Source organism: Seriola dumerili, unplaced genomic scaffold (assembly GCF_002260705.1).
Source record: "Seriola dumerili isolate Sdu_G_001 unplaced genomic scaffold, Sdu_1.0 BDQW01000273.1, whole genome shotgun sequence".
Taxonomy (NCBI): Eukaryota; Metazoa; Chordata; class Actinopteri; order Carangiformes; family Carangidae; genus Seriola; species Seriola dumerili.
The window spans coordinates 834,777-844,420 of record NW_019174528.1 but is presented as its reverse complement, the minus strand read 5'-3'; the positions used below and the strand labels follow the sequence as shown (position 1 = coordinate 844,420).

Below are 9,644 nucleotides of genomic sequence, written 5' to 3'. Positions count from 1 at the left end.
CAGATGATGTAGGTGTAGTTGACCGACACGAGGGCGCAGGGCTCGCTGGCGACAGTCACATGACCCTCAGAGAAACCGGAGCCGTGGATGTGGAGCCTCGTGTGGCCGGTGGCGCTGCCGACAGGAGGCGAGACAGAGTCCACCACGGGCAGAACCACGAACCGGCGGCCGAGCTCGTCCGACACGGCGATGATGGCGCTGCCCAGGTTGTTGATCCTGACGGCCACGGGGAGGGCGACGCCGACGGGGAGTCCGCTGCTGGGGCTGAGGCGGCAGGTGATGTCAGAGTGAGAGCTGTTGATCACCTGACAGGGCTGATCTCCCACCGTCACCTGAGGGACGGAGACGAGCAGAGTGAGCCGCAACCAGGACGGACGGGTGGGTAAAAATCACTTCACCGTATTTATTACTTTAGTATTTCTACATGATAAATCAGACAGAAACGTAACGATCGCTGTAATTCAGCTTTAAATAACGATACGTACAGGAAGTGTGTTTGTGTGGTTCAGTAACAGATGTTCTCTGACCTACGCTTTGAGTTTCCTCTCCAGATAAATACGTTTTTAAATCTAAATATCCTGTAAATTTATCAAAGACACTGATTTAAATCAGGTCGTTTAAAGAGTTTTATAATCTGATGAACTCTTACTGTTAATAAAACGTGTTGTTATTGTGACTTGAGATGTTACATTCTTAATAAAAGTTGTTAATAACCTTTAATAATAACCTCTATAACATGTTTCCAAAGAAGAAGCTAATGTGCTTCTCAGTGAGTTAAAGGTTAACCTCGTGAGCGCAGGCGACGTCGCTGAAGCCTTCGCCCTGGATGTGGATGACCGTGTGGTGCGAGCCCTGGTTGGGGGAGATGGAGCGGACCGTCGGGGTGGAGCAGGAGGAGGTGCTGAAGGAGAGGCCGTCTGAAGTGTGATTGGTCTGTCGGCACTGCGGGGAGGCGACGCACTGTTGGGCCGATCTGGCAACACGACGCGAACCTGAAGGGGAGACGTTTGGTCACATGGAAACTTTCACTTTGAGGCGGACTCTCTCTCTGTGACTGATCCCTAAGAAACTGTTCTTCAGATTTAACTTCTGCTCCGGAGCATTTCACCCACATCCACACATTTACCTCCCATCACGTATCTGGCCTCCACCCCTCCCACGCTGATGGACACCCTGCTGCTCTTCTCCTCCCGAAGCTCCACCTTCACGACTCCCTGCAGCAGCTTGACTTCAGCATCGTCTATGTATCCACTGCTGTAGTAGTACACACCGGGGGAGGAGAAACGGTAGCTGAACAACCCTGGGGGGGTGATAGATAGATTGATTGATAAATTGATTGATACTTTATTTATCCCCTGGGGGAAACTCATGAAATGGAATAAATGGTCAGATGTGAAGAAGGTGAGATCATGTTTAAGTGAACTGAAAGAGTCGTGAGAAGAGACAGAGGTCGCAGCTTTATTCCACCAGGAAGAGGATGAACATGACCCATAATGCAATGCAAGAGCTGAAGGTAATGTAAGAAAAAATAATAAAAAAGATTATTAATATGCTCTAAATAAGGACGTCACACATTGTCAGAGGTTTTAATCCTTTTGGAAGCTTTTTGAAAATATCTGCAACTTAACTGAAAATAATTATATTTGTGTTTATGTTGTTTGTTGTTGTTTGTTGTTGTTTGTTGTTGTTTGTTGCTGCCTGACCCTGCTGCTCAAACCTGGCAAACTGTGTATAAAGTCGTTAAAACTTGCTCCAGCTAACAACAGCAAAATGCTACGTGCACATTGATGTGTCAACGATCTAATAATCTGATATAAATCAATGAACAGGAACATTCTGACATAAGGAAATAAAACTGATCATATCTAACTGTGTAAAACATTTGAAGATAGAATTGAAAGTGTTTTTCGAGGTGTGACTCTGTGACTCTGTGTTCCACCTTTGTCAGTTTTAGTCTCTCCGCTGGTGAACGCTCCCCCGTCGTAAGTTGTGCCACTCGGGCTGGAAACGCTGAAGACCCGGTATCCCACTCTCTGGAAGGCCGGCGCCTCCCAACGCCACGTCACCGTGTCGCCGACAGACACCGTGAGAGAGGCGGGACTCCACGCGTATCCCTGTCCATAAGCTGCAACACACAGATCTAAAGTTAGACAACCAACACACACACAATAACACGCAGGAGGAATCTCATTGTCTGAGCTTAAGCAACATGTCATTGAAATACTTGTGACTCTTTTTCTAAATGTGGCTGATTGTGGAGAAACTCGGGTCAAACAGGTTTTGAAATCTGTCTTTTCTGAAACTGTTCCTGTGCAGTCAGATTTCAGCTGCAGGCGACAGCGTCGCGCTCGCAGCACTTTTCTGTAAGCGAACCCTCGTCCTGTTGTTCTGGGCTTCAGTCTCAGATTCAGAGCGACGCCTGCACGGAGGGTGGAGAGGGAAACGTACTGCGGTGGGAGCCCTGGTTGGTGACGACGTGGGTCTTCTCCTCCGACTGCACCACACACTGCAGCTCGTTCTCCGAGGCGACCTTCACTTCACACGCAGCTTCTCCTGTCACACACCGACACAACAAGTGTGAGATCATGTATAACACCCGATGCTGTTACACTGTAGTGCAGCTTTTCCTTATTTGCATGTAGTTACATCGCAGCAGATAACCACTGGGTGATTTTCATATCCAACTCTGCCGATAAACCCTGAGCACAACAGACTGTTATGACGGTAATGATGCATTTTAAATCACTGGCACTTACCGACAGACACTCTGTTGTCAGAGGTGTTGTTGCTGAAACCAGAGCCAGACACAGTGAGTCTGGTTCCTCCCATTAAAGAGCCAAACAGTGGAGAGATGCTGTAGAACTCCAGGATGTATTCAATGGTTCCGTTCACACCGTTGCTGTGAAACATAAAACACAGAAAAGACTCAGATAAAGTCCCAAACGAATCCTCAACCAATCGTTTCAGAGCAACTGAAGATTCATTTCATCTGTTTTAATAACTGACTTCTGTGAATTCATCTTAGTCAGTGGGAATATTATATTAAATATCAATCAGGGAACATTTTTCTAAAGGAAGATTTAACTTGACATATTTGAAGATGTATCGCTGAGACTTTAACTGCTACTGCTGCTACTTCACATTTCTGAAGAGTCAGATCTTTGCAGCCTAAAGCATCCTCGGTTAACTCTGTGTTTGTGCATCTTGACGTCATTGAAAACGAGGGAAAACCTCAATGATCTGTGAGGAGTAAATAAATGAAATGAAATGAAGTCAACACCCCTGTTCGTTAGTCCGTGACAGAGCTGGATACCGCCGACCACAAACAAGGTCAATTATTATACTCTATTATTCACTTTTATTTCCTGGAGGTTTTATGTCTGTGTGATGCTGCAGCGCGGCTCTGTCAGTTTGTCGTACCTTGTCTGGGAGTAGCCGTTGTTTCCCACCTGTACGTCCACCTTGTGCAGACCGGGCGGCAGCACGGGGAGGAGACAGGTGATGTTCGTCTCCGTCCACTCCACGATGACGCACTCCTCTCCGCCTACGAGCACGACGCTGTCGTTGTCTCGGCCGCCCAGGTTCGAGCCCTGGACGGTGAGAACGCGACGTCCTGCAAGAGGAGACAAAAAGCATCAACAGGAAGAAGAAGATTGTGTCATTCGAGTGGCAGGATAATTAGCAGTTGTCTGCAGGATAATTCTCCTCTTTGTTCCGTCTGATTGTCCTGCACGCGAGCAGGTATTCCTGTTGTGAGGATGCTTCTGCTGTTTACTGTAATTACACAGGATGGCGTGTTAAGTCTCTTCTCAGCTCAGAGTCTCGAGGTTTAGCAACAGAGCAAAAACCTGAATGTCGACATTTTACACGCCACAGGAACAAGAGGTGTGAGCGCTAACGCCGCTTTAAGCCGTGTGTGAAAACCTCACGCAAGCTGCTGGCGACATGACGACCACTCACACATGTAATTACATTGATCTACTGTGCTCAACAGTCAGAGAGGCGAGAGGACACTGTGCACTGGTACCAGCAGGAGACGCAGCATCCCACCTGTACCTGCCTCCTGCGCTGGCGACCAGTCAAACACCTTTTATCTGTTTTTACATGGACTGACACCTGAACTCATCTCTGAGCTGCTCCGCCTCCTTTCCCTCCCCACCCCTCAGACCAGCTGCTCCTGGCTGGTCCTTGGTCCAGACTGAGGAGAAACACTGATGGGGACAGTTTACCTCTTTTAATCCAGTGTTCCTCCTCCCTCAACATTTTTAATTACCTATCTATTATCTTTCACTTTTACTCCTCATGTTTCTATTTCAAACTGTTTCCTGTCTGATGGTTAAGACTTCACACTGTAGCCGTCATCGTGTCGTGTGTGTTTGGTTGTGTATTACTGTACAGCACTCTGGTTGTTTTAAATCTGCTTTATATACATATATTTCTAGATTTATTTGATTTGATGTAACTGCTAGTAACTGGATCTATATCTGGCTTTATAACATTAGAAATGACCATTAATAGAACTGACTGACTCAAATTAAAAACACTGTCGCTCCCGGAGTGAAAGGACGGGAAAATGAATCCTGTTCTTTCCATAAACAAAGGACAGGTAGACCTCAGTACAGAATATATAGTGTCTGTTGGGTTCAGTACAGATTGAATTTCTATTGACCTTTAAGGACAAAACCCATCCTCCTCCATTAAAGCTGACTTTTCATTTAAATGAATCAAAGAACATATTCCCAGCAGTCCTCTGGGTTTACCCATCCCAGTAACTCTAGTAGCTGTGGTCCCACCTCACTGACAGGTCATTAAATGCACCACTGGTATCAAGAAAAGAACTGACCTGTGACTGTGGTGGTGCTGGGACTCATGGCTGAGATCTGTGGTGTGAGGTTGTTATCGTAGGTGAAGGAGCTGTTGGCGCTCTGACTCATGTTTCCCACCATCACCGTCACTGCGTGCGACCCTGCAGCTCCCTGATACAAGCCAAACAAGCATTTATTAATTATAGAACAAATAAAAGAATCTAATAAGTGACTGTAGTGTCTCCTTTAGAAAATGAAACCTTCCTCTTATAATTGAATTAATGTTTATGTTCCATGTTCCTGCTGCAGCTCTATCAGGTCTGGTGTAACCAGTAGCTCGTGGTGGCTAATGTTAGCTAACAGATAGACATTTCATTAGAATTACTTTCAAGTCACTTCCTGACTCATCCCTGCAAGTTACGCTACGTTTTAGTTTAGTAATTTTCCTGTTACTGCCACCAGACTGATGTTTTACTTATTATTATTCTTCAGTTTTAGTTTGTTACTGATGTATAATAACTGTCCTGAGCTGCAGGGAAATAACATGCAGTGGTTTTCCAGTCTGTGCACTTACTGCTGGAGTCCTGCACTTCAGCTGAGAGTCAGAGGCGTGAACCACGGTGCACTCCTCGCTGCCAACAGTCACTGTGGCGTTCAGGCTGAAGCCGAAGCCGCTCACTGTCAGCAGGGTTCCTCCTGAGGACAGACCACAGTTAAACTTCCTAATGAAATGATTTACAGGCGCTACTTTCTCTCTGAGTGACGACCTACCTGCCACGCTCCCAGACGCCGGGGAGAAAGAGGAAACGATGAGCTGGTAGGTGAAGCGGGGGGCGTTGCCGCCTGCGTAGCGTGAATCACCCAGAGAGGGGAAGCTGACCCAGACAGGGTAGGTACCTGCACTGGCGCTGCCCAGCCTGCACACCTGAGCGCTCTCTGAAATATAATTCACAGCAGCTCATTAAACTGCTTCGTCTTCATTTTAACAAACAAGCTGCAGCGTCCGCCTCGAACACTGACCTGTGATCTGTTCAACACGACACCTGGCCGCTCCCACCGTGATGGAGGCGTTTTCACTGCTGAAGCCGGTTCCGGTGACAGTCAGCAGAGTCCCCAGACCGTGAGACCCTGAGGAGGGGAGGTGCATTTACAACACCTTTACATTTACATAATAACATATAAGGACTAAGATATTTGTCTGTGAAAGCAAGAAAGAAAAATAAATGCTACAGCCCGGACTGAATATTTTCCATTATGGAATAAAAATTGTGTTTGGTGCCAAAATTTTTTGGATCTTTAAATTTTTAATTTGGTTGCAAATATTCTGCCTGAAATAATCAATCGTTAACCAATAACGCTTCGTGTTGAATGAACAGTCAATATTTCAGACGGCCACCTTGAGACGGGCTGATTCCAGACACGACCGGAGTCTTCTCCTCCGACCAGTCGAACCCACAGTCACCTGAACACTTTGAGGGAATCCCGTTGATGTAAACCTCCACCTGCGAAGAGTGTCACATGACTCCCCATCAAAAGTCATCAGGAAGTGAAGTTACTGCAGTCATAACAATATAATAATAGAGGACGGCAGCTGTCAATCATCCTCAGGACAAAGCAGTTATTAAAACATGCAACTGAAATCCTCCCTGGAGGCACGAAATATACAAACACAACAGCGTTATGCAACAGACAGAAATGTGACGTGCTCTGTAGGATTTAAACACATGAAAAGATCTGGATCTGGTGACGGACAAATAATCCTGAAACCTAAAACCAGAAGCGCCCGAGGCGTCTGCGTCTCAGTCGTACCTGTGGTTTGGTTTCCCAGACACGGAGAAAATCTCCTGTCAGGCTTCGTATCAGCAGCCCTCCCTTCTTCCTCTCACGGGCTGAAACCACTGCGTTTCCACCGACAACTGACGAGCTGTCGACCTGTAACCACAGTAAACCACAGTTTGAGTTTAAATAAAGACATGTATGATATATACATATTACTGGTACTATCAGTGGTGTTACAGTAGTAATACCACTACTACTGCTCTGACTTTAGTTTTATTTTACTCTCATACAAACAGCAAGAAAACAAATATAAACAAATAACATAATGATACAATTGATTATAAATACAATTAGGGACAATTAGAGACACAAGAGCAACGCAGCACCAAACAGCTGGTGAGAATAAACATCGTCAGGATTAATGAGAGAATAAAATGTTATGATGGTTTAACAGACAGGAAGGTGAAGTGTAAACCTGTCTTCTATTATGAGAATTAAACATGACGAGGTTTCCTAATGATGAACAAATACAAATGTCAAGAACATATATTTATATATATAACGACACAACTTAAAAAAGCTTCAAATAAACTTATTGTTAATAAAAGAGAAATATTAAGAAGTTAAATAAAGACAGAGTGACCTGGATCAGAGGCTGGTCTCCAGGCTGTGTGAGCCACTCCACCCTCCACTGGGGGCGTCTGCAGCTTCCCTGCGCAGCGACGCTGACCTGTCCCATCCCCGCGATCCCCTCCAGAGCGTACTTCAGGTCCTTCTCACTGATGTCCACCGACAGACCTGACAACAGTGCAGAGGTGAGCGCTGCGATATGTGACTCAAAATCTTTACTGCGTGTTTCACTGCCCCTCTGCAGCGTGTTAGTTCGGATCATATGCTTCAGCGTGGATCATAAAACGACGAGACATCAGTGTGTTTTTGCACCAATATCATGAAGACTAACTCCTAAACAGGGACATACGTGATATATGTTACACTTCTGTGTGGGAATAGTTTATAGTTTCGATGTGATTATTGCAGGAGTCGTGAGAGATGCGTCTTCTTTAACCCGCCTGAGTTGGTCAACAGTGTTTTACTAACTGAGTTTCTGGCAAAGAGTGAAGACCTGAAAGTGACAGCGCTGGGTTCAACTCTCTGTCTTTGTGTTGTGCACAGTAAGTTTTCACAGCAGCTGAGAGGAGGAGTGATGGAGCACAAATCAAGACGCTGCTCATGCACAGCAGTGAATGAGTTTAACCTTTCGGATGATAATATCTGTGGAACACGCGGCCAGGACAGATAAAGTTATTACAATGCAAATGCACGTGTCCCGGCCGCTGCGTGTGCTACTGTACCTTCAGCTCGGCCTCCGTAAATCTCCACATCAAAGGTGCCGTTCAGAGGAGGCGTGGCTCTGTGGAGGCGAGCGATGGTGACGGTGGCTGCTCCCTCCCTGAACTCAGCCGTGTCCTCGCTGCTGTTGGACATCTTTCAAATAAGAAGTGTAAAGAAGAGTGAAAAAACATTATTTTTACCATCTTTCAAATGCACAACATTGTTCTCACAATCCACCATTCAACACGACTTCACACTGAGTCTGGACTGAAACAGGTATTTTCTCTGTTTGAGGAATCAACATGTGGAAGTCTTTAACCACAGAGATCAACGTGAACGAATCAGATCATTCTGAACTGAAGGTGAAACAAGAGGCTTCAGTGGTCATGACTGATCTGGTCATAATAATATAAACCAAAAAGAAAAACATTAAAAGCATGAATGTAAAATGAGATGGAATAATAATAAAACAATAACAGAAATAATAAATAAAAATAACCAATTAAAAATAAGTTTTTAACTTTTTTATTTTATTGAACCAGTTTCTGTTTTGTACATTTTTAAAATGTATTTAGTAGTTGAGTTTTGTGTATTTGTATAAAGGCTTCTCTATGACTGAGCTGTGTAAACCAGCTTAGGAGATAAAAGCTGTGGTATGTGGTGGTGGTCCAAACTTACTGCCCCTATAATTATAAAAACTAAATAAATAAATAAACTTCCAGAAACATAAATAAATACATCAATAATGTAACTTTAAAATCATTATAAACGCTGCAGAATGAGGTGATGATGGATCAATGTGCAGTTATCAGATTTAATGACACTGATGCTACAACAGGTGCTCCACCTGTCAGTCACGGTCTGTGACAGCTCTCCGTCACTGTTTCCTCCATCATCTGTTAGTCAAATGAAACCTGTTGAGCACCTGGAGACATGAGAGCCAGCTACAGGATCACTGTGGCGCCGCTCTGTACTGAGGCTTATTATCACCTGGCTGTGGCCCACTGAACATTTCCTCTGTTTTTATGAGTCAAGCTGCTGAAGCAACAGCAGACCTTTAACCCTCACATCTGGTTTTCCTTGTGGAAATGTCTCTGCTGTTTCAAAGAAGCCTCATCAGGATAAATCCTGTAACTTAGTGTACCGTGTGCTTGTATTGGATTTTATTGGGACTATCCATATTCTGGGCAGCACGCTGACTCAGAGGTTATTACTGCTGCAGGGTTGATTTATGGCCCCAGTTCTTTCTTTATGTGGATTTTATTTCCCAAGACACATAAGCCAGGCAGATTAGAGACTCCACACTGTTGCTCCAACAGACTCTGACGGAACGGAAGTCACTGGGAAACACAGGTCTTGTGTAATATAAATAATATTTTCAAGAGTTTAGGATCTCAACAGCTGAGTTGACCAACACTACGTCTGCGTTGTCCTGCGGTCTACTGTAGGAATATGGAGGGGGTGTCCTTGTCTTTAACATGACACTGTTACACTACCTAAACGTCAAATCATCAGTTACCTGCAGGAAGCCAACTCCTAGCAGTGGGAAGCCAAAGGCACAATCCACCGGTGTGGCCTTAATCTCGTAGCTCATGTGCGAAGCCGCTGACGTGTCTTTGTTGACGGAGATCACCTCAAAGGAACGGCCTGAGCTCTCAAAGGGTGGGGGCCTCCTCCTGTGGGGAACAGCTGAGAGAAACAACACAGATCAATGAAATAAACTGTTGG

The 9,644-nt window shown here is 45.1% G+C and overlaps 1 protein-coding gene across 1 annotated transcript in view; it reads right to left on the bottom strand.

Annotated features, from left to right (window-relative positions):
- pkhd1l1 (PKHD1 like 1) overlaps window positions 1–9,644 on the bottom strand; it is a 43,200-nt gene that overhangs the window by 23,785 nt on the left and 9,771 nt on the right. Inside the window, exons 22-37 of the mRNA XM_022757279.1 lie at window positions 9,436–9,605; window positions 7,937–8,069; window positions 7,228–7,382; window positions 6,615–6,737; window positions 6,202–6,307; window positions 5,826–5,933; window positions 5,577–5,741; window positions 5,380–5,501; window positions 4,844–4,976; window positions 3,421–3,613; window positions 2,757–2,899; window positions 2,449–2,553; window positions 1,940–2,125; window positions 1,127–1,300; window positions 787–992; window positions 1–332 (exon numbers count right to left, since the gene is read on the bottom strand). The exon at window positions 1–332 is cut by the window's left edge and continues 641 nt beyond it. Of these exons, the coding sequence (XP_022613000.1) occupies window positions 1–332; window positions 787–992; window positions 1,127–1,300; window positions 1,940–2,125; window positions 2,449–2,553; window positions 2,757–2,899; window positions 3,421–3,613; window positions 4,844–4,976; window positions 5,380–5,501; window positions 5,577–5,741; window positions 5,826–5,933; window positions 6,202–6,307; window positions 6,615–6,737; window positions 7,228–7,382; window positions 7,937–8,069; window positions 9,436–9,605 (2,554 nt within the window). The remainder of the gene's footprint in view (window positions 333–786; window positions 993–1,126; window positions 1,301–1,939; window positions 2,126–2,448; window positions 2,554–2,756; window positions 2,900–3,420; window positions 3,614–4,843; window positions 4,977–5,379; window positions 5,502–5,576; window positions 5,742–5,825; window positions 5,934–6,201; window positions 6,308–6,614; window positions 6,738–7,227; window positions 7,383–7,936; window positions 8,070–9,435; window positions 9,606–9,644) is intronic.